The sequence below is a fragment of the Cnephaeus nilssonii genome (assembly GCF_951640355.1).
Source record: "Cnephaeus nilssonii genome assembly, chromosome: 9".
NCBI classification, from domain to species: Eukaryota; Metazoa; Chordata; class Mammalia; order Chiroptera; family Vespertilionidae; genus Cnephaeus; species Cnephaeus nilssonii.
Window position 1 is genome coordinate 6,416,896 of NC_137080.1, and position 24,353 is coordinate 6,441,248.

At 41.3% G+C, this 24,353-nt stretch overlaps 1 protein-coding gene across 1 annotated transcript in view; it reads left to right on the plus strand.

The window, feature by feature from the left end:
* Nucleotides 1-8,652: 8,652 nt before the first annotated feature.
* The window catches only part of NOX3 (NADPH oxidase 3), a gene marked incomplete at both ends in the record, with an annotated part of 53,724 nt that continues 38,023 nt past the window's right edge, over nucleotides 8,653-24,353 (plus strand). Inside the window, 7 exon segments of the mRNA XM_079779656.1 lie at nucleotides 8,653-8,685; nucleotides 8,687-8,743; nucleotides 9,376-9,471; nucleotides 9,584-9,694; nucleotides 10,670-10,754; nucleotides 20,532-20,677; nucleotides 23,272-23,453. Coding sequence (XP_079635782.1) covers nucleotides 8,653-8,685; nucleotides 8,687-8,743; nucleotides 9,376-9,471; nucleotides 9,584-9,694; nucleotides 10,670-10,754; nucleotides 20,532-20,677; nucleotides 23,272-23,453 — 710 coding nt within the window.

Genomic DNA, 24,353 nt, shown 5'->3' on the forward strand with positions numbered 1-24,353 from the left:
CATGTACCTTGGTTGCGGGCACATCCCCAGTAGGGGTTGTGCAAGAGGCAGCTGATCGATGTTTCTAACTCTCTATCCCTCTCTCTTCCTCTCTGTAAAAAATCAATAAAATGTATTTTTAAAAAAAGTTATCAAATATAAGAAAAAAATGTACAGATCAACAAGACCTACCTATACTATGTGGAGAGGCGGAAAGGTAGGAAGATGCCACGAGTACTGCTGGGTACTTTGCCATCATCTGACTTCAAGAACAAAGTCAGAGTTTGACTGAGTGATCTGAAGCAAAGCCTCCTCTTTGGTCATCTTGCCAAGAAATCCTCTTTCTTACCATAATAACATCATAGCAAGAAAAGCCCTTGCAAATTAGGTAAATACTAATTATAGGATGAATAGTATATGGCTAAGATAGCTCCACCTAAAAAAAAAATATGCAGGAGGGTATCTGAAAGGTGTTTGTGCCACTAGCACAGGACGAGATAAGGAGGCGAAAATTGAATGCATGTATAAAAATGATAAAGTGTAAAGGACAGATGGATATATGCATAGCCAGTAGCCATTAATCAAATGATGTGCAGCCATGATTTTTTAATCCATTGGCCTCACCTCCTTGAAGAGACTTTGAACTGAAAAATGGAACAGTTTTAGTTGGGTACCCTAGCTACTGTAGCTTCGACTGACACTTAAATTATCTGAAAGGGTTGAGGCCACCTGGAGAAAGAGCTATGAATTGAACCAGGCATCAAAAGCAATAGACCAATATACTCATTTTCATCATAGTTATAGGAGTTCATTCATTGTTCTTGCTGAAGACCCTTCTCCTAAAATACACTCTAACATGGATTTGGAGCAATTAGTTTTTCTCCTCTTGGTCAAAAGAAATGCTAGAAATATGCCAAAGGAAAAAAATAAATTTTGATTTTTAAATTATGTACCAGTAACAAGGCATTTCTTTGAGGTAACTGTCCTATTACATTGTATTCTCCCCTGGGAATATTTATGCTTCAAGTATAAACTTTTAAGCTTTGACATAAACTCTACACTCTCCCAAGAGCTACGTGGTCACTGGAATAGGGCAGAGTAGCACTAGAGGACTGATCCTGTCTTTACTTGTGACAGAAGCTCAGCCTAAGGGGTCCAATCATTCTGAATCATGTTTTTTTCTTTATTGACTCAAGTTAATTAGCCAGGCCATCATAAAATGCATTTAGCTCTGGATGCCCATTAAAACCGAAGCAAACACTCTCCCTCCCCACAGTGGACTTGAACACCTGAACACTAGTCTTATTTCTCCACTCACCAGCAATATGACTTTAGTCATTAAAAGGAAAATATTGCTCTACACCACTCCTGAGCTTTCCCTCGGTTCTTGAGTCCTATGATTCTAGACAGTTTTGATTCAAAGTATGAGGCTCTGCAAACCACATCTAAAAAAAAAAATAGTATTGAGTCTTTTTGTGTGTGCATGCCAGGGGTTGTTGGATGGTGATGGTGATGATCATGACTGTGGACAGGGACATCCCATTTTGCCAGTTCCTTATTTACTGCTTATTGAATAGCTGTAGAAATCTTGTCATGGTACCAAGCAAACATACTTGTTTTCTGTGCTTAGCAGTCTTTGTTCTATTTTCCTTTGTTTTTGAATTTTGTATTGTTTTGGTCCCGCTTCCTAATGGCCCTTTGTCAACAAAATAAATCTTCAAAGTTGCAATAATGCGCACATTGATGGTAGAGTAGAATCATAACAAACTGCAGGAGATGACAAGTGAAGAGCAAATCATTTCATCCTAGAAGAGAGATGCCCTTGAACCCGCTGAGTGACATTGGCATCCTTCAGGACAAATGTGCAGTGCTTTCTGCAGCTCCGCTTTTCATATCTGGTGGTTCTACTGGCAACACAAAATACTAAGTCTTTGTTTGACCTTCCTGTTTTTCTGAACTCCCATCAAACTATCCCGCAGTTTGGCGAACTATCTTGGAAGTTCCTAGCAGGTTTAAAAGTAAACTTTCCAGCTTGACTAAATGGATCATGAAAACAGGATATTTCAATAGGTGTTCATTTGCTTTCTTACGCGTTGCCAGAAAATTCATGGCTGTTGCAAGAAGCATTTATTTCTAGGAAGCTTGATTTATATTATTTCACCCCTCCTCTATTAAACTAAATGGGTGTAACTCATTGTTGAATTCCAGGACCTTCCCCTGCGGCCCTGGGGGATTGGTGGGCGAGCAGCGAGAAAGAGCAGCAGGAAATAAGGGTTTGGAAGCGCTCTCCTCATCACAAATATGTGTCTTCAATATTTAGTTGTTGTGGCAGGAAAACGGCAACAAATACATGAACTGTAAACCATCTGGCTTGAAATATGTTCAAATATGAATGTTCATCTTGAAACATGAAATCTATGGAATTCTGGCATCCACTTTGACTTCTGAGAGATGAACAGCTTGGGTATGCAAAGAAGGGATTTCTGGACTAGCCCTCTCACACTCTAAATTCTCCTGAACTCAGAATGAAACGCTCCGCTGCCTCGCGAGGGAAACTTCCCGCTCGCTTTTCAACTTGAAGAAAAAGCACGGACTGCTTGGACATCCCGCACCTGTGTCTGTGGACGGACTTGTACAGAACCGTCTTGACATGTTAAGAAGCAGAGAAACGAACGTGATTCTGTACTGATTATTTAACACTAAGTGCCAATGCTCGCTGGACACATTATAGAACATGACAAGCATGATCATTCCAGCTTCCCCCAGACTCCTCCACCAAAAAGTTAAAACTAGCCAAACAGGAGGCTTTGAACGGTGCCACTTGGTTTGGGGGAAGAAATGGTGAGTTGGTCACTCTGGTTCCTTGACGAGGTGACAGAGTCAGTGCCCTGCAGAAGAAACTCAAAATGACCTTGAGCCGGGTTTTAGGTGACTTGCTAAATATAAAGTAATGTGTTGCAAATATATGTGAGCATGAGGAAGATGAAGGCAGGCGAATGGGAAGGGCGTGGGGCACGGAAGCCCTCTAGGCCAAGCAGACCAGCCCGGGAGTGAGCACAGGGAGAGGGCTGGAGGCAGGAGTATTGTTCGCATGCTCTTTGATGTTTTGTGCACTTATTCAAGTGACCCTTCCAGAGACACTGCCACTCAAATTATTTTCCTCCTCCTCTTCCCCACACTATTTAATTTTGGACAAAGCCCAGCTTGATCCGCTTCTGCCGAGAATTCTCCCCAGAATAAATCCCTCACCTAGAGGGCTCTGGGCTCCAGGCGCCCCTAGGAGTGCACCTGCCACTCCAGAGCCTCCCCTTTCAAAGGTTCTGTATTGTTGCACAGGTCCCGGCCCCTCCCTTCTGCTTTGTAAGCGTCTAACACCCACTGTGCCCAGCACGTGTGATGCCTGCAGTGGTCTCAGCGAAAATTCATTTGAAAATATAAAAACTGGATAGATAAAAAAATTATACCCTAGGTGGGGGGAGGAGGGGGGAAGCATGAACTGGATAATGTAAACTAGGCTTATGATACAAGCCATTTTTATTTTTTTCATTTTTTAAAAATACTTTTAAATGATTGTCGAGAGAGAGAAAGAGAAAGGGAAAGGAATAGAAAGAGAGAAACACCGATGAGAGAGAAACGTCAATTGGCTGCCTCCTGCACGCCCCCTACTGAGGATCAAGTCCGAAACCTGGGCATGTGCCCTGACCAGGAATGGAACTGGTGACCTCCAGTTTCCTGGGTCGACACTCAACTACTGATCCACACAGGCCAGGCCTGACACAAGCCATTTTTAAATGATATTGATAGAGCACAATGTTTCCTGAAATAAAAATATGATATATGTAATTCAGCAAGGTAGGGTACTGGTGACATGCTTAATTAAATTTTACTGGAAAATTAGATATATTTTAATGCATGGACTTTCTTACCTCTTGTCTTTTATTCTGATTTTCTTTTTAAAAATAGAATTTATCCGACATATGACTTATCTAATATAAATGCATAGTTATCACAACAAATGCTCCTCAAGATAACCAGGGAAGAATTTGAAATTATATGTTTGTATTTTTTTCTTTTTTTATTCATCTCTTTTCAATGTAATACATATATATATATATATATATATATCCTTTTAGGAAAAGGAAAAAATAAGGTTTAATGGTTAGGAGAGGGAAATTTGGCAACATTATTTTTATACTCTATGAACTCTGCTATATCCACAGGGAACTTAGATCTTAGTATGCAGCAGCCAACACTGCGAGATGATCAATCTTGCCCTTGAGGATCAAACTGTTTCTTTGTTGGGTCAACTGCTTAATGAAGAAACTAAAAAGAACTAAAAATATAATAGAGCAAATCCAGTCCAGGACTATGTTGTAGACAATGCAGAGTTTGTGTTCCTATCTACAAGCAACTAGCCTTTCTTTGTAAACATCTTTGTTCTGTTTCCCTCCTACTCTTTCCTTATAGAAAGTTTGTTATTGGTGATCTTTACAAGGGAAAAAGCCCACATCATCTTTTGTGTGTTTTCTGGAAGAGCTAACTGCGTATATCCATTTAATTACAAAGACTCCCTACCTTGGAAACAAGCAATGCAAATTTCACTTCATTTGTTCTGAGAAATAAAATATATATGCAATGAAAACAATCAGGTGAAACTAGATCAAATTCTGAGCATTTATATCACTTTAGTAGATTTTGCACAACTTCCTCTCTCATTAGGTGCAATCCCATTAACTTGGCCCAATTCAAATAGTCTTAATTTAAACTCTGATCTGTACAGATTCCTTCATTGAAGTACAAACTGAGGCAGACATTTGAGGCACGGTAGGCACTCCTGAGCTATACCAGGTGAACTAAGAATAATGAGAGGGATCACAATGTCTTATTTAGCAAAACAGAGCTTCTGGGAAGGAGCCCAGTAGCTGAACTGAGTTGAACTTGGGGGTGTGACATGATATAATACCTTGAGTCGTATAAAGTCTGTTTCCAATGTTGTAAACCAACCAGTGGAGTTATCGAATTATTTCTAAATGTGAAAATAAAAATGTTGAGAAGAAAGGGTATTCCATCAATTGCATAAAAACATTGAATGAATGACTCTGAATATAATTTGAAGTTCACAAGTTTTATGAGTGAACTAAATATCCTTGGGGAGTTCTACAAAAATAAAACCCATGAAGAAAAATGCTGAGTTAAGTCATGACTTATGCTTTCATAATACAATAATGATCCATTCTTATACATTATCCTATCTAATAAAGAGGGAAGATGCTAATTGACCCTCACGCTGTCGCAAAGATGGCGGCGCCCACAGCCAATAAGGAGGGAATATGCTAATTGTCTGCCCCGCCCTCAAAGATGGTGGCGCTCACAGCCACAAGATGGCGGCGCCCAGTCCCCTCAGCCTCGCCTTGCTGCGTGCCTGCCTCCGGAGTCCCCCAGTCCCCTCAGCCCCCCAGCCGCCCAGGGCCGGCCCGAGGCTTGCCTGCGCCTTGGAGGTGACTGCCCAGCTGCCCAGGGCCGGCCCACGGTCCAGGCAAGCCTCAGATGGCGGCTGCCCAGCCACCCAGGGCCAGCCCAAGGCACAGGCAGGCCTTGGATGGTGGCTGCCCAGCCGCCCAGGGCCACCCAAGGCTCAAGTAACCAGGGCCGGCTGAGTCTTGCACTGCCAGCAGTGGCAGCAGCAGAGGTGTGATGGGGCGTCACCTTCCCCTGTTCAACAGGTTGCCTCCTGTCCCTGAGGGCTCCCAGACTGTGAGAGGGGGCAGGCTGGGCTGAGGGACCTCCCCCTCCAGTGCATGAATTTTCATGCACCAGGCCTCTAGTAAATGAATAATAGCTCTATTTTAACACAATGTACCTTTACATATTCAAAAGAGAAATAAACACATTTTAGAAATAGGAATGAAGCATGCAAAGATAGGTTCTTAAACCTAAACCTTCCAACTTTTTTTTACCACAAGAAATATCCTCAGAAGTTAACAACAAAAAAAGTGACCACGCATTATTATTCATCAATGTATACCTCTCATTTGTAACACTGTGTGAAAAGTACAGAAGGCTAGAAAATTCTAACTCTTCCTCACACTCACTGAATCTAAAATAGACACAATAGTATAAAATTCTAGGTTTATTCTCTCTGAATTAATTTTATAACCCAACTGACTAAGGCCTCTAAGATATGTAAATCCTAAACACTTCAGAAATAACAAATCATTTCATCATGGAAGATTATTGGTTTAAGGAAATGACTACGAAAGCTTCACATCTTTATAATACTTACTGTTAAAGAAGCAACTGAAGATATTTCACTAAATGCACTCTAACCTCAGGTTAATGCTCACAAAATACCTCTACTTTTATATATTACTAGAGGGGGGAAATTCCTTTAGAAAGATGTGTTTTTCTAAAGAGAAGAAAATTTGCTAACTTTTTATTGGCAACTCTAAGACTTCAGCTAAAGAGGCATCATCTCATGTGTGAGTGTATTGATGAGGATCTGGGTGTATGTGTGTCTGTTAGGAGAACTGGAGTGAAGGAGAAACAAGATGGAGTTCATGAGGTAGATATAATCAGCCCCATGAAACAAATGAGGAAACTCAGGTTCAAAAGAGGTATAACACAGTCAGGGCTGGTTGACAAGCAGAAAGCTCACCTATTCATCAAAATGTTTAACTTGCAATACCAAAGTTCAGGATGGTTAGAACTATAGGGGGTTTAAAATGGAATCTGTCCTAATTGAATATGGTGAGATGGTAGACATGGAGACATCTGCCTTGAAATAAGAGCTTGTTACCTATAGTTCCCAAAAGGAGGGGGCACACCACACCAGGCAGGGCCACCTGGGGAAGCACCAGTCAGTCAGGAGGCAGAAGGAGAGGGGAGAGCCTTCATTGTGTTTTTTGCAGAACAGAATGAGCAAGGCTGGGTGGGCAAGCTGAAGAGGCTTAGGACTGAATAGTTTGAAGAATTTCAATAGACTCTGGGCTGGAGGGATGGTTCCCAGTTCTCTGGTACCTGGCCCTGGGGTGAAATAGGGCAGAGAGAATGTTGAATTGGTGTGGGAGAGCTTGATAAAGGAGGTGATTGGGGCCGTGAGCTCTGGATTGGTTTGTTTGCCTATCAGAGATGTGTTCTCAGGCAAGTCGTTTGCTATCACAGGAATTAGCTTACCCTGGGAGGGACAGGCCCTGCCCAGTGTTAGCAAGGCTGCCAAGATGTTAAAGACATTTTTTAATATAGAAAATAAAAAACGTGATTCATAGAATAGAATAACTATTCATTTTTATATAATTCATTGGCATTATGTGGAAATAGCATACTTAATCACATAGAACCCATATTTATTTGAAATTAATCAACTAAATTAATTCCTATGATTTAAATATGTCCAATTTATGGGAGTGAAATTAATATTTGTATATTAAGTGTGTTTGATGCACAAATCCACATATTAATACTTCATAAAGTGCAGTATAAGGTAGTGTTTAAAAATGAAGTTGCTCAGGTCAGAGAGGACTGAATTCAAGTCCCTACTACAAGATTTCACTGGGTCTGTTTCCATATTTGCATAATGGGATCTATAATACCTATTTCATATAGTTAATGTATGATTTAGTTGGGCAATTCTCAAAAAGCTCTTAACCTACTACCTATATTATTTATTTAAAGTTTAGGATTATTATGATGATGATCATTGGTCAATAAATTATTATTATTCCTACCAGGTTTTTACAATTTTTTATTCTTTTAGGACAACTAAATAGATTCACCATATGAAGACATAGAAAGTTTAGGCAATCATTCAAATGATTCAAATATCCTTCTATTTTCATCTTCAGTGTCTAAAATTTTTAAATAAAATACTTACGCCAGGACTAGCCAGAAAATTGCTTCAACTGAGACAACTTCACTTACCAGAGTTGTCATAGTCATTGCATTTAACAACTTTGACACACGAAATCAGAGCATGGCCAGGTTCACACACAGCTACCCCTGGGATCACTAAGCATAACAGGGTATTCTCATTTACCTCATGGGTGCACCAAGTGGTATTAGGAAAATTGGATTTATTTCATTAAGCCCACAGAAATCATCTACTTCATTCTTTCTAGTCACATTCTTTCAGGTCTATGAGAGTTCTCCTGTATGTGATTTTTTAAAAAGATCTTTTTCCTTTTTCTTCACAATCTTCCAAAAGTGTGTTCTATTCATATTTATTTACACACCATTCTATATCTTTTAAAAGAGCTCATTTTTTTTAAGGGAAGGATAGAAAATACAGAAGAGAAAATAAACAAAGTAGAGGAAGCTCCTGTGGAGTGTTTTGCTGTATCTAACCTTCTGCAGTTAGGTTATTTCTCAAATTTACATAAAGACTTATTATCATCTTGACTGCAATCATGTAGAAAATGAATGGGGTATAAAGTACATGAGGATAATTTAATAAAATGAGCTTTCTTTGCTTATGAGATCTTTGAAGAAAGGAATCATTAGACAGAGACTTGCCTTATATTCATCCAGGTCATGAGGCGTGTCAGCTCGGTGATGTGCCTTTGGCAAGAAGTCCTTAATTAGGAATTCCTCGAGAGCTGCTCCCAGTAGGTGCTTCCTAAGTCAAAAAGACAAAATAATTTAGCAGAGGAGCCTTGACTAAGGATGTAACTCAGGTGAATGAAAGGAATAATTTGCCAACAGCAGAAAAGAGCAAAGCTGCGTGATGGAGTGCTGGGTTTTGAACGAGAGTCTCTCTGTCATATTAGTAGTAAGTGTCATTTCTGCTATTCAACTTTAGATGTATATATTGAATAGTCATTGATTTTTAGAATAACTTGTATAGGGATGCTGAATGGCTTCAAGTATTACTCTGGTTAAAAGAATAAAACTTGTTAGAAAACATTTAGTAGATATATTTAATTTACCCTTGCAGAATCATGTAAAGTTGTTTTCCGATTGAGTTTATTTTTAATTATTTTTAAAGTCAAGTAGCTTGTTTTTGCATAATGTATGAGTGCTTCTCTAAATCAAATGAAGTCTTTGAATTAGACTATGAAATTGGAATTTGTCTAGAGTACTTTCTGAGTTGTTTTTTAAACAGTTCCTCCTTCTTCCTGATAGCGTTGATTTAAAACGCTACATAGCAATGTTGATTAGGAAGGTATTGTACTTTCATAAAATTCCTTAAAGTATACACATACATGTTTAAAATATTTTTATTAAGGTAATGATTTCTTACCAATATAATTACTGTCAAAAACTAACCTATAAAATAATTATATGGATTAATTCTGATTAATATTGAGAAGCTTATTTCACTTGAACTGAACCCCAAGTGATTTTGAAAAAAAAAAAAGATTGAAGATCATATTGACTTGTTCTCTTTTCATTCTACTCTAGCTCTCTTGGTTGGGAGTTAATTTATATCTGTTCATCGACACATTCCATTGGTATGAAGAGGAAGAGTCTTTCTTTTACACACGAGTTATTCTGGGGGTAAGTAGAGTTGGTGACTACACATTATCATTGTAGAAAACAAAATGCATTCTGTTTTCCCAGCTTCCTTGTTTTTTCTGTGTCTCTTTCTCATATCTTTACATATGGACAGTCGACACTGGCATGGGCAAGAGCATCTGCAGTCTGCCTGAATTTTAACTGCATGCTAATTCTCTTACCAATCAGTCGGAACCTTATTTCATTCATAAGAGGAGCAAGTATCGTAAGTACTAAAGTATTTGAAATAATTTTAGTGGTTATGACTAACATAAGTGCCCTTGAACACAGAACTGTGGTTTATTATGAAATTCCCAATAATCTTGTTTAGATTCAGGTTTGGCTAAAACTGTAAATCAGAAATTGGTCCATCTGACTTGACTTTTGTTTTTGCCATTGACTCCCTGCATGACATTGGGACAGCACTCAACCTTTCCCTGATGCATTTGCCTCCATCTGAAAAGTAGGGCTAATAAAATTGAGCTCATTCATCGACATGGAAGTATTATAACAGCTTGAACTATTACCATTTCTGATTGAAAGGAGACAAATATGCAACTGAGCCAAATATCACTACAGAAACATCTGAGTTCTCCAGAAAGCACAATCACAGTACACAGATTTTATTATGAATACTTAACCCCTAACAGACATAATGAAACATTTCCTAATTATATTGATTTCACTGTGTTGGGTACTTAACTGTGGCTCATGCTAAACAGAGCAACACACTGCACAGAAAAATGACCTTCAAAAACCTTTAATAGACAAAGATTTTTTATATATGTACATATATATATATGTTCATCATAAATTTATGATTATTTAGGCACTGAAAATAGTGCCTTTCTTTGTGTAATAAGGGATAACTTAAAAACTACTAAACCACATTGATGACAATGATGGGTATCATCTTCATTTTCTAAATAAGCTGAACATGAATATTAGCAGGTTTATTGTAGAGTTTTGACTTATAGCCAGGGTACTACTAACTCAGTCATTTTTATTGAGTTGAAATTTTAGGAAACCAATAATAACCCTTTGGCTTTGCCTGTTTGACTAATTAATGTCCACTGTTTTTGTGTCACATTGCCCCCACCTTCAGTTATTTGAGGCAGAGTGTGGGTCCTTTCCTTATCTCTCATGACACTGTCATCGCTGTGATATTTCCCCAAACAAGACTTTATTTCTGTTCTCCTAGTGCTGCCGAGGACCATGGAGAAGGCAATTAGACAAAAACCTCAAATTCCACAAATTGGTCGCCTATGCAATAGCCGTTAATGCAAGTAAGTGCTTCTTATTAACTGACTGATGGATTTGACAATATCTAATGTTTAACTTTATAGCTTTGTTTATTTCCTCTCACCAAAGGCTCACCCTGAGGTAAAAGAAATCTTTGCCTTCCATCTGACCACATAAACCGTAGGCAAATGGATTTTTTAATTTCTAATTTACTCTCATGTAATTTTCTCTACCAAGCCTTCTGTTTCTCAGGAGAAAGTTTATGAAACTTCATTTTTATTTGTGAATAATTGAGCTTGGTGTTAATACAATGATAAATGCCTACTTGACTATTGAATACTTTGTGATTCAATATAATTCGCGTCAGAAATGAAATTGACCTATATTCAAAATTTTACTCACAGTCATAAGAAAGTGCCTATCAAATGGTATCATGGGCAGTAAAAAGAAAACAGAAAAGCAAGATCCTGTGAACAGGTTCTGAATAGTGCTGAGCTAGTGAATATAAAAGGATCTTGAAAAGATGTGAAGTTTTATAGGCATATAAAGTGTTATTGTTATTTCTTGAATTGAAAAACAAGAGAATTCAAGAGAAAGGCACCTAGAAATTAATATCCAAGGCCAAGGTTAAACTCTGGGGAGAAAGACAAGTGTGTGTGTGTTGGGGGGAAGGGGTAATAACCGACAAGCTTGTGGTTTTGTTGGACAAAAATTACTTTGAAATAAAAAGCTATCTGAGCGATAAAGACTTATGATTCAGGACTGTTCCCCTCGAACTAATTTAACTATAAAATGTTTTCCTCATTTGCTTTTATCCTCTCATGCATAAATAATAGCAGAATAAAAAGAACACTCAAAACAAATGTGGATTTAATTAAGCAACAAGATATGACAGACGGTGCCTGAGTGCCAATTAACACAACTTTGGGTGTGTGGTGAGATATGTGGGGAGTCTTCCCCATCGATGTCTTCAACACCAGATTAAACCAACCCAGGCAATGTTTGCAAAAGGTCTTTGTAGTCTGTTAAGAAATAAGAGTAAAAGGACATCACATTCTAGAGGAAACCAGCTAAGGGGTGGAGGGCAAAGAGCAAGGCTAATTCACTTTTGTGTTCCAAGGCCTACAACAGTGCTAAGTACTATGCATAGGTGCCAATAACCTTTGATGAATGAGTGAATGCATGAAAGAGTGAAGACTCAGGGAAGATTTCAGCTCAGAAATAGAAGTCTTTGCCGGACCTTGAAAATTATCCAAAATTAGAACAAGGGTCCCCTGAGAGTACTGAGTTCCCTGTCCTGGTTGGTGTCCACGTGGATTCAAGATCGCTCCTTAGAAGGCTCTTAGAGAAGGAATTCAAGAGATTTCTAAGCTTTAATAAAATCTTAAGAATCTTTAATTCCTGCATTAAAAGAGGAGCTAAGACACAGTAAAATGGCAGGAAGGATATTATCACTATGCAATCACTTAAAGGCAGAATCGAACTCTAAGAGAAAGTTACAAAGATACTATAAACAGAAAGAACAACAACCAAAAAAAAACAACAAAAACCCTACAGCATCAAAACACTTCAGAAAAGAAGGCAAAGAGCAAGGGAAAATGTGTTATGAAATAGTTTTTCCTTAAGCCTTTGTGCATGTAAATTTCTTTATATGTAATCATATATTAATAGCACAAACACATAAGCAATGTGTATCAAATATCTCCCAAGTGCAAGATACTCCGATGGGCATCATAATCTTCTCAAGCTGGGGCAGTCAGTGCTGTTTTCAGAATGGAGTATAACTTAGTAGGGGCAGCAGTTGGCTAGAATCAAGTTATTGTATACCCCGGTCGCAGGAGATGGGTCGTGTGGTCTCGGAGAAGGCCCTTCCTTCCCTCTGTGGAATTAAAAGAACACTAACACCATCTACCCATCCCTAGAAATGTACAGACTAGCTAGCTGTCAGGAGTGGACTGGTTTGAAACCTACTGACTACAAGGTCATTCATTCACTTATGCTAGTTGCAAAGAGGATGAAATCCAAGTTTAGGGCGGTGGGCAGGCTCCTTCGTCAAGCCCTGCCTTCTACTCCGGTCTCATCTCTCCCCACACTCCCTTGCTTTTCCTCCTCAGTGGACCCAGCTACTGGCAGTCCCTGCGTGTCTGTGCCGTGGCTCTTGCTTTTCCTTGTGTCTGAAATGCGCTTCCTCTCCTTCTTCACTGGGCGAGATGTCACTGCATCCAGGACCCCTTGACGGGTCTGCCTCCCCCTGACCCACCAGGGCTGGCCTCTCCACCCCTCTCCTTTGGGGGCCATAATCACACCTCTTCCAGCAAGAGAAAGTGCTCAGACTCTGATTACCCCAGCGGCTGAGACTGTGCCATATGCATCCTTGCTCATAATAGAATCTCAACAAATTTGGTCAAATCTGAGGATGAGTAGGCGTCGACCAGCAGGCCGAAGAGGTTGACGGAATGACTGGGAAAGGTACAGACATGACAGGAGTCCTTCAGGGAACCCAGAGCAGTTTAGGGTGCAGAAAACAGGGTGTGGGCAGGGAAGAGATTCAAATGATGCCAATTGTCCAAGATAATAAACCTTTGATGCCCAAAGAGTTAAGGAAAAACTATTTCATAACACACTTTCCCTTGTTCTCTGCTTTCTTTTCTGATGTGTTCTGACGCTGTGGTTTGTTTTGTTTGTTTGTTTGTTTGTTTGTTGTTGTTCCTTCTGTTTATAGAACCTTTGTAACTGTCTCTTAGAGTCCAATCCTGGTGCAACAAGAAAAATAAGGGTGCTGTTTCTCCTTCTTTCCCTCACAAACCCCTGGAGAGAACCATCGCTCCAGCCCCCTTGCACTTGAACCCCCACTGCTCCGCCGGCTCCTCTTCTCCCACCGCCATGGCAACCTGCGGGCTGCAGGGGCTTCCAATCCTAGCAGGAGGGTGGGGAGAGATGGCTGGGCTTCTCCCAAACCCTGGCAAAGCAATTATTACATCTCACAGCCACTCAGAAAGGCGGCTGGCAACTGCACTTTGAGAGAAAACAAGAAAACAACGCAGCCTGGTTGCATGGGTGTGCCGTTGCTTTTCACATTGTGTCTGTCCTTCTGCTGTCCTCGCCTGGGAGCCGCTGGGAGCATCCCGAGCCGGTGCCCATTCTATTAGCATCGCCCGTTATGCTGCTCTTCAAACAGCCCGCCGGCTTCAGAGAGGTGTGTAACCTTGGCAGAGGCACGTCCACGCCGAAGCCTGGGTGCCAGCCTCTGATTTCTCATCCGTTCCCCGAGAAGCTGAACTGCAGACTCTAATTGGTCACATCATTAAAGGATGTAATTAGAGCCGGGTGGAAGCAGGCCAGGAGGAGGAGGGGGGAGACAAACAATGTATCTGTAATCAAGGGCATCACCGAAAACGCAGCAACAGGAACTCTTCTCCTCCTGGCTTCCTGCCCGCCTGCCTGCCTGCTTGCCTGCCTGTGATAAGGGCTGCCGGAGTGTTCTTCAGCCACCAATAAATCATTTCCAGGGACCCGTAACCCCACTGGTAGAAAAATCGTAGTTTCACAGCCTCTTCGTTCTTATTAATGCAGATCTTTCTGGACTCTCTGGTCCACGGCCGACCTCGGAGGCCCTTCCAATTGGATAGCAGTGCTTGGAGCAGGAGCTTCCCGCAAAGGGGGCTGTCAACAGTGACCCGGGCAGCTCCCTCCAGCAAATTCCGCAACTTGCATCTGCTAGTTTCCAGGGGATTGCAGTTACCCATGGGCAGCTCCCGATGAGCTGCTAAAATTAGGTTACAAAGCTCAGGAAACATAACAACGACAGGTTGAGGCTTGCGCTCCGAATGAGGCAGGAGGGTGAGCTCAGGATGAGGCAGGAACTGAGAAGAAAGATTTGGAGGCCTCAAGGTAGAGAACAGCCCCGGAGGCCCTAACTCTCAAGACCCGCATCCCCAAAGAGTTGCTACTAATTCGGGTCAGCTCCAGGCACTGGGAGCTCCGAGGAGACTGTCTCCCCAGTCCTGCCAAACATGATTAAATTTGGTTCACAAATGAGTGGCGTGCGCAGGGTGCCATAGTCAATACACGTTCCTGCAGAAATCAGACCACAAAGTCGAAAGTTTGGGGCCAGGTTCTCCCTGTCGGAATGCAGCCAAGATTTGTCCCTGGGTCTTTATTTCTAATGGCTGCTTCATTAGGTGACCAACTCAAAGATAACAGGAACTGACCACCCCCCCTTCCCATATTCTCCCTCCACTGTGTTTCCTTTGATCTCCTGAAAAATAGAAAGAAGGAGAGAAAGAAGGAAAAGGAACTTTGTCAGAGCAACTGGCTCTAATTGTAGCCTTTATGATATTTTTGCTTCACTCTTCAATCAAAGCTCCTTACCTGACCTCAAAAGTTCACACACCAATTAAATGTGCATTTGTAGTATGTCCAAGATTGCTGCTCTCTTTTAACTGTAAAAGTACTTTGGTGAGAAAATGAAACTGTGGGAAGACCCCATAATAGCATCTTTTAGCCTGGCTTTTCGGGGGGCTCTGGAAATGTTTATCTTATGCTCTTCCACGGGCCCAGCACAAAGTCCTCAGAGGCACTGGAGGAGCCCACCTGTGCAGCTGATGGCATTGGATTTGCCACAAGACTTAGAATGCCTCTTTAAGCCAGTGTTGATTTTGAAAACATATTAAAGCATGAGTGTCATGTTTGCATTACTCTCATATTGGATTGTAGATCCCTTTTAGATGATAAATGTTCCTGGTTAACTGCAGACAGAGACAGAGAAGACAGGCAGCTAGAAGGGAGCTTCGATATCATGTAGTTCAGTCCAATTCTCCCATTCCACAGATGGGAAAACAGAGGCTGGAAAAAATCCAGTAACTAAGAGGTATTCTCTTCATTACTTTTTCTCCTACATAATGTCAAATCTAATAACGTGATATGGTTCTGATGACTTAAGAGAAAAATAAAGTCACAACACTACTTGGTCACATACTTGAAACCACTGTCCCTGTAAACTTAGGTAACATGGTTATTCCTATTAAACTAACTAAAATGTATAAAGGGAAGAATCTAAAATATAATGTCTGAAAACGAACAAAATCAGCATCTCTCCTGGTATCTAGCAGGTCCCAATAGCCCTGGATTTGGTAACGGATATTCTTAATTCCAAGTCATGATCATAATAACATTAGGATCAGATTAAAGAGGAAATAAAATGTTTAGACAAAGTAGACACAAGCAGTTTTCTCTCTGAGAATTGCTGAGATACACAAAATAAGATATTCTACTTTTTATCTTCTACCTATAAAAGGAGGAGGAGGAGAAGGAGGAGGAGGAGGAGACAACCCAAGATGGAGGTAGCTAGAGCAAAGGCACATGAATTTTAAAGTACATGAAAAAAACTGGAAAGAATAATTTTCAACTGATTCCCTCAGGAGCTACCTCTGGAAAAGCACCTTGGGTTCTCTTATACTACCCCATTCGTTTCTTCAGCTCTGCTATGGGAGACCTGGCAATAACAATACACAAATAGTTCAATATTTTTGTTCACTCAATAAATATACTTAAATTTAGTTTTAACAGTGTCAAATTCTCATGTGGCAATCCATCTAATAGAAAACAGATTGTGATCAACAACTCATTACACATAAGAATGTTATAAAATGTAGAATATGACACGAATTTATCCTGTATTCCCTTTCCAACCGTCACATGTAGATAATGAAATGGGAAATACATCACTTAATTTTATTTGAAGCTCAGTCTCTATTTCTGCAAAATGGGAACAGTTCCCTCGCTGTCTGGTGTGTTTTATTTAGTCCACGGAGGAAGAATAAAAGCGAGCTAAGAGAGAGAAGTGAGGGCAAAAGGGGTGGAGTGTGAAAGCAGTGTTTTTACCCACCCACAATGATGGCTCCAAAGGTTGTGCGCACTCAATTCTTAGGAGCTATTTGACTCTAGATTAAAGAGACCAATAAATATTTGAAGAGTTGTAGCTAAGCCCATGGGAGGTATTTGCTTTCAGTAAAAAGTAAGGTATAACAATTATTGATTCATGAAAAGAGCCCACAATACAACTTAGAGATTTTAAAAAATGGGGCCCTGGAGTCAGGAAAACAGGGTTTAATCCCAGCTTTCATTAATGAACTGCAAGTAAGTTCCTTAATGTTTTGAATATTGGTCTGTAAAATGGGAATAAAACTAATACCTAAAGATTAAGAGATAATATGTTTAAAGCACTTATAACAGTGTTCAGAATATAAAAAGCATTCAATATACGTTAGCTATGGGAAACATTACCTGTTTTTTTCAAACATGCAAGTAATGATCAGGAAATTACTATTAGGAATACTGGACATGGTTCGTGTTTAACTTAGCAAGTAGTTCCTATTTTATACATGGCTTATAGGAAGAGACTGCTCCTATGTAAGGTTTTCTAGCTTGGAGGATGCTGAGACTAAACAAGGCAGCCCCTTCATAGACATGGCTGTATATGTTGACGAATGGAACATAAAGAGAAAATACAGTCTCGTGGGTGCTGACCTCACAGAACCCATAAGGAGACAATCAGTATCACAAACTCAGAAACACTATCACTGGCTTTGCCTTCATAGGTGGGCCCCAACCAAAACTATATTTACTTGATTTCTACTTAAAGGCTACCAAAAAATGTGCAAGTAATATACATCAGCATAGGAAATATTATTCCAACAATGTTGCATCTACAGACCAACTTCCTGACCCTTTTTTTCTCTCTGCAATTTCATTGTCACTCAGTAAATCATTATTACATACACACTGGTGCTAAGCAATGTGCTAGGTGTTGAGGTTTCAAGCTGAACAAGACTTTTTTTTTTTAGGTTAACTGCTTTTATTTTTTTAATTTTATTTCCAATTACAGTTTATATTTAATTTTATTTTGTATTAGTTCCATGTGTTCAGCATAGTGGTTAGACAATTGTATATTTTACAAAGTGTCTCTCCTCCCGCCCCCCAATATTTTCAGTACCCCCCTGGCATCATACATAGTTATTCCAATATTATTGACTGCATTCCCTATCCTGTACTTTACATCCCTTCACCCTTTTCACTCAGTCCCTGACCCCCCAGCCCTCTAGCAACCATCAGTCTCTTCTCTGCGTGTAGAAGTCTGTTTCAATTTTGTTTGTTTGTTTATTTTGAACATGAACAAGTCTTGAAGCATCAATGTCCATTGAGAAGTGTAGATATAAATAAATACTCATAACAATGATGCCTGGGAAATGTTATAATCAAGGTATCAGTAGTGCCTGTGGGATTGAAGAATGCTTGCTTAAAAACAACTTTTGAGTTGAGTCAAAGCATGAGGAGAACTTTGCAAGGCACAAAGGGAATGGCTCTGATAGAATGAACCCGAGTGACAGAGAGGCTAAATAGAAGATGATGTTTCTAAATATATTTCCTACAAGGACAACAGGGATAAAATGACACCAACAGTCTCAAACTAACTCCCCCACACCTCAACCTACAGCCATGGAGGGTCCCAGAATCCACCAACAACTTGTAGAGACTGAATAATAGTAGTGGCCTCTGCTCATTTTCACCGTGGGTACAGAAAAAAAGAAAAAATAATGTATGTCAACTGGGAAATTATTTATGCCTGGAAATGAATTCTCATTTCACACTTGAATCTGATTCCAACAGTGGGTGTCAACTGGCCACCCAGCAGGGGTTCCATTTGCAGGAAAAGCATAAGGATTTCCTTGTCTGTTATGGCTGATGGCTGGCTTCCCCACCGAGTTCACAAGACAGGAAAAAGAGGAGCAGCCCTGGGCACAGACTCCTCAGGCTGTGTGATGCTGTGTTCCTGGGCTTGTGGTCTTGATTTAGAATTTAGACACCATCAATTCCCAGAATTAGGAAGCTGAGTTTTCTTCTTAAGACTACAGAGAGGGAGGAGGCTTTCAGTCAAGATGGCAGTGTAGGTAAATGCGGTTCTTAGAACCTCCCACACCACATCAAACTTACAGCTAAACTACAGAACAACCATCATTTAGCACCATCTGGAATCTAGCTGAACAGAAGTCCTATAACTAAGGATAAAAGGACTGCTCGGAAGGGCTGAGATGCAGAAGGGGCTGGTCCCACAACCAGGTGTGGTGGTTAAAACCTGGAAGAATATCTCAGCTACAGTGGTCCCTGAAGAGCAAGGGGTCCCAGTCCCACACAACCCCCTCCACCCCAACCCTCAGCCCAGGGTTCCACGGCTGGGAAAAGAAGTCCCCATAACTTCTGGCTGTGAAAACCAGCATGGATGGTGGCTGATGGAGATGGAGGTTGCTGGAGTCCCAGGCATTCTCTTAAAGGCCTGGCTGCACGGACTTAATCGCTCCCTCTGAGCTCCAGCACTGGGGCAGCAGCTCAAAAGGTGTCAGGGACCTCTGGGGAGAAATGGAATTATCTGGCTTTGGGAAAAGTGCTGGAGGGGCAGCTTTTCCCCAGACAGAAGTGCTGGCGGAGGCCGTTGTCCCTTTTCTGGGTCCTACCCCCACAGAGCGGGCAGGTATGCACAATATCTAAACCCCCACCAACCTAACATCGTTAGCCCCACCGTAATGATTCCCTGAGAACCAGCTCCACCCGACTTGCAGGCGTACCCAAGGAGTTTCCAGTGGCTTTTATTTTTTTTTTTTTAATACAAATGGCCTCTCTTGCCTCAAGCTTCAGACTTTCCTCGAATCTCTCAACTAAGCAGCATCTGGCCTCAGCATGCCCTATACCTCTGGCTAAGTAGACCCAGGCCCAGCACTAGTAGCAACAGGCCTTGGTTCACAGCTTGGTCTCTCCCAGGCATCTCCAAACCCAGCACAAGTAGCAGCCATCTGCAGATCACTCTGTAGCTCATGCCAGGTGGCACCAGACAGGGCACAGGCAGTGTCTCTTTGACTTGCACTTTCTGGGAGGCCTCAGAGTCAATGCACCCCATGGACAGCTTCAGATCAGTAGTCTAGAATAATGATTTCTTGGGAAAGAAGTTTTATTCAACATTATGTTGTGATAACAATACCTATTTCACTTCCAGAATGATCACATGTTTATAATTAAATTATGGTGAATCGAGATTTATGTTTTTTCTTAATATAATCAGTATGAATATGGAAAATCATACAATATATTTTAGGAAGTATTCAATTCACTCCATTTAAGACACTGGGTAAGACACACGGTGCTGGGGTTCTTTTCCCAGCCTTACAAAGGGTTCAGCATTCTGGAGAAAGGGGTTGCGTGTAGATTCAAGAAGGAGTCCTAGGATGAAAGATAATTTTGAAAGGCATTGGGGGGTCAGAGGACCTTCAGCTAAAGGGAGCTAAAGACTCCTACCTTGACCAAGGACCCGTGCTTTTATTCTAACACAATTTGTCCTTAAGGCAAGGTGGAGATATACACTTCAAAGGGTAAGGTATCAAAGGGTAGAATACAGAAGCATTATCAGTTTGGAGAATAGCCTACAGCTGTTCGGGTGTTTGGCCAACAGGAGGCAATAAAATGCCCTGAGCTGTCTGGCAGTTAACAATCCTATTCAGGTTTGGGGGGAAGTGCCTTTTAGCCGTTTCCAACAGGTAAACTACATATGTGGCTCACCCTTGTTGAGCCCACCAAGCTTCACCAACCTTTTGGTAAAACTCTTGTAATTATTACATGCTGGAATTGGTTTCTGGCAACATGGGTAGCTCACTCTGCCTTGGGATTATAAACACCACAGCAGAAAAGCTTGACCATGTAGACCTTGTGTTTCTGAGTAACTACAGAGGAAGAAACCACATGGCTCATGGCCCATGTTGCCTCCTTGTCTGCAGCCATCCACATCGTGGCACATGCTTGCAACCTGGAGCGCTACCACCAGGGTCAGTCAGCGGAGGCGAGGGGACTTCTGGCTGCACTTTCCAAACTGGGCGACACTTCCAATGAGAGCTACCTGAACCCCATCCGGACCTTCCACACGGTGAGCTCTTGCACGCTGCCTACTTCTTCATCTGAAAAACATGTCCTTTTCCGATCCCTTTTACAATCAAGAACACTGTATTCTAAAAGCTTTTCATAAAAGAGCTTGAGAGAAGTTACTGCCAGATGTTAACATTAATTTCACTTTTTTTAAAAAAGTTATTTTCTTTCTGCCAATAAATGTTTGCTAAGAGGTTATGAGTAAGGAGAAAAACTGATGCCACTTAATTTGTTTCTAGCAAAAAGTAATAATAAATATGCCTAAAGAGGAAATGCAGTAACCTGTTAAATCGCTAATCTTTAAAATTTTAGATATTTTTTTGCCGATGTTAGACTCATAAAGAATGTGAAGTGCCATATAAATCCAGGGATTATAAATTAGGTGTCTTCATTTTCAATTTGCAAAGTGTGTTCTGGATCAGTTCTCCTGTATCATATTTTGGCACACGTGTGACTAGCTGGTTTGCCAAATCAGATGCTAGGCAAAGTAGCTACTTTCCTCATGAGGCCTGCCTGGCTAGTGACCTCATTCATGCTAAGTGTCTGTGTGCAGAGAGAGGCAGCACATGTGGGAAACAACAAGAAAACCAAACCCGTAGCCACAGAAATCCACCTGGAGAGATTAAGACATTCCTCTTGCTTAATCCACCCCCTGCCTTTCTCCTGACATGATCTGAACCCTTCGCCATGCACTACCATCTTGGACTATGCATCCAGAACATTCATCCGGTTTGAAAAAAATCTGTATTGCTCAAGAAGAGCCCCAAGACAATACAGTCCAGACATGGAAAGCTCTCCCTTACCATCTGGGCCATTTTGCCCAGGCAGCCTTATTTGAAGAAGCAAAATTCAAAGCCTCTTTTTGGGGAAATTCTTCCATGTCATGTCCCCTAATTATCCTAAAGAAAATTTCCAATATGAGACCATCGGTCAAGTAAAGCTACATTTTTTTTAGCTGATAACAGTTAAAAGGACAAGTTTCAAAGTCATAAATCAAAACTAGAGATGCCCTACTGCGGGAATGCCTTGGGGTACTCATTTGGGCCTCAGCGTTTATCTGGGCACCTACTAGGGTTAACTGTTTTCTTCGCTAAGGCTCTGGAGAGTTCATTGCCACACAAGCCCAAGAATAAGTCTCAACATTTTAAAGAGACCATATAGTAAACAACATTTATTATAAATACTTTTAAAGCAATTTAACAGCATGATTAAACTACTTCCAATATAGTTATTTCAAAAAAATACTAGTAGTAATCTACCATGGACGTACTGATTAAGCCCAGAAAACCCTCTAATTTGGGGTATTTGGAGAAAGATGAGTATCAGTAACACCAAGTATATTTTATAGAGTATTTCTAAATTTTAGAGGCTACATTGCAACTCAAACCAGTCTGTAAGGATGGTGCAAGAAGAGGGACGTAGGGATTTGCTTTAATAAGCAGAGGAATGGTTTGGAATTAGCACATCATGTGATATAAATGGTTTTCTAAAATATGTGAGTACACTTGGAAAACATCTTTTAAATGTTTTGGACTCACCCTTCCAATTTCATTTCCACCGTTTGCTCTATGAAGAAAAAAAAAATAAACATCAGAGAAGTCCCGGTCCAAATTACCTAGCAACTCAAGGCAACCCAAATTAATGAGATTTTACTGACAAAAGATACAGTGGGAGTTTATTAAGCTCACAGTCATCTCAACGATAGTAGCACCACGTATGAATACTAATGACTTGATGAGAATATGGGAAACTGACAATAAACACAAAATGCTTTGTGGTTTATATGCTAAGAGGCTATTGAACCATCCCCGGCACTCACAGGTCGGAATGCTGGCCTTCTGGCGGAGCAGCCCAGATAAGAATAGCCGCATCTTTATTGATCAGCTCGGATTTGCAGAGTCTTACGCCGAGCCTCCTGAGGTGGCATGAAAGAAATGCAAGTCATGGTCCTTCCAATTAAAAAGCAAAAGCGAGGCATTGCTAACTACCAGAGGGGCAGGGGCTGGCGCTGCCTGGCTCGGAGGCCTCCCAGGGACCTCTCAGGAACAGCATCTCTTCATGCTAAGATGCAATTAAGCAAAGGGATCCACATTTTTAATTTAAAAATTAAAAACTTGAAACTCAGATTTATCTTGCAGTATTTGATCTTAAAATGTATTTTCCGATAGTGCCCTAATTTCGGTTCAAACTAGTATCTTTGACCTGAAAATTGATTTATACAGATGAAAAGTGAAGTTAATGAAATGCATTTGATGAAATTTTCACAAAGCGAATGCCTGCCATCAGGTGGGGAGAGGCCAGGGAAAAGGAACTCCCTCCTTGACTTGTATGGGGACCATTTTGAAGCTAATGCAGGGTGGGGTACGAGTAGGTTTACAGTGTCAGTGTGCGAAACTAGAGTTTATTCCTGTGTTACTGTTTGCTCTTTATTGTATTACTTTCCACACGAACAACTGTAAACCTACTTTTGCCCCACCCTGTGTATGTGTCTGGTTAGAACATTTGAGTTGCTCCTCGCTTGGACGCTCAAGTGTTGGCCCTCAAATGGAAAATTAGGACTAAGACATGGATGCCCTGGCGCCTGCTTCTCTTCAGAACACCACCTCCGAGTTGCTAATGACGATCACGGGCATTTCTGGCCTGATGATCTCTCTGGCTTTCATCTTGATCGTGACCTCTTCCACCGAGTTCATCAGACAGACCTCCTACGAGTTGTTCTGGTACACCCACCACCTCTTCATCATCTTCTTCATCAGCCTGGCTATCCACGGGGCAGGGTAAGTCTGTACTGTGTTCAATGTGCAAGCTTCCATCTCTTAGAAAGTCCTTTGGGTGGAGGAACATGACATGCAGGGGAGTAAAGGACACATAGATCACTCTATGTGGCACACTCACCATGGTTCCTTTCTCAGTAAAACTGAAAATAAGCGACATAGGCGTGGAGGTGTTATATTTATTTTTCCTCGGCAACTCTGTTGGGGAGTCTTGACATGTTCATAAAATGCAGGAATTGTAATGAAGGTTGATGACAATAGAGGCATGCTTCATCCAGAACCTATTCCCACAATTCAATGCTTGTGGGAATATATATTTTTTGACACCCATATTTCACTTCTGCCTCCTCCCATGCCCCACACTGGACATCCCTTCCATCTCAGCCCCAACCCCAGGGAGGGGGTCATACTTCTGCTGCTGTCGCACCTATGCCTAAGAGCTCCCCCACTATCCATAGCTTGTCTGACACAGGGACACAGTGGAAGGAAGAATTGCCCCTGGGGCGTATAGTACCCGCCCAACTGCCTGCCCCTCTGCTGATCCTTAGGAACCTAGTCAACCAGCGTTCGCATTGCTGTTCCCTGACTAAGGCTTCCTAGTCTCTTTTAACTTTAAAATATCTGTAACCAGCTCCTCTGAGTGTGTGATCAATCCCTCTCCCTGACTATTCATCTTGAAGGGGGGGTAGTCCCAAAGGATTTCACCCCAAAGACTGTTCATCCCTCCTCAGATTCTTCTCCCAGTTCCGGTGTTAACCCCTGTAGTGCATCTGAGAGGCTCTTCCTAATCCATGTGAGTCTAGAAGTCTCTTCACAAAACTTATGCATGTACTGCCCCCATCCCACAGCCCCCACTCCTCCGCCCCCCATCCCACTGCCCCTGCATTCACACCCTGGCGCATT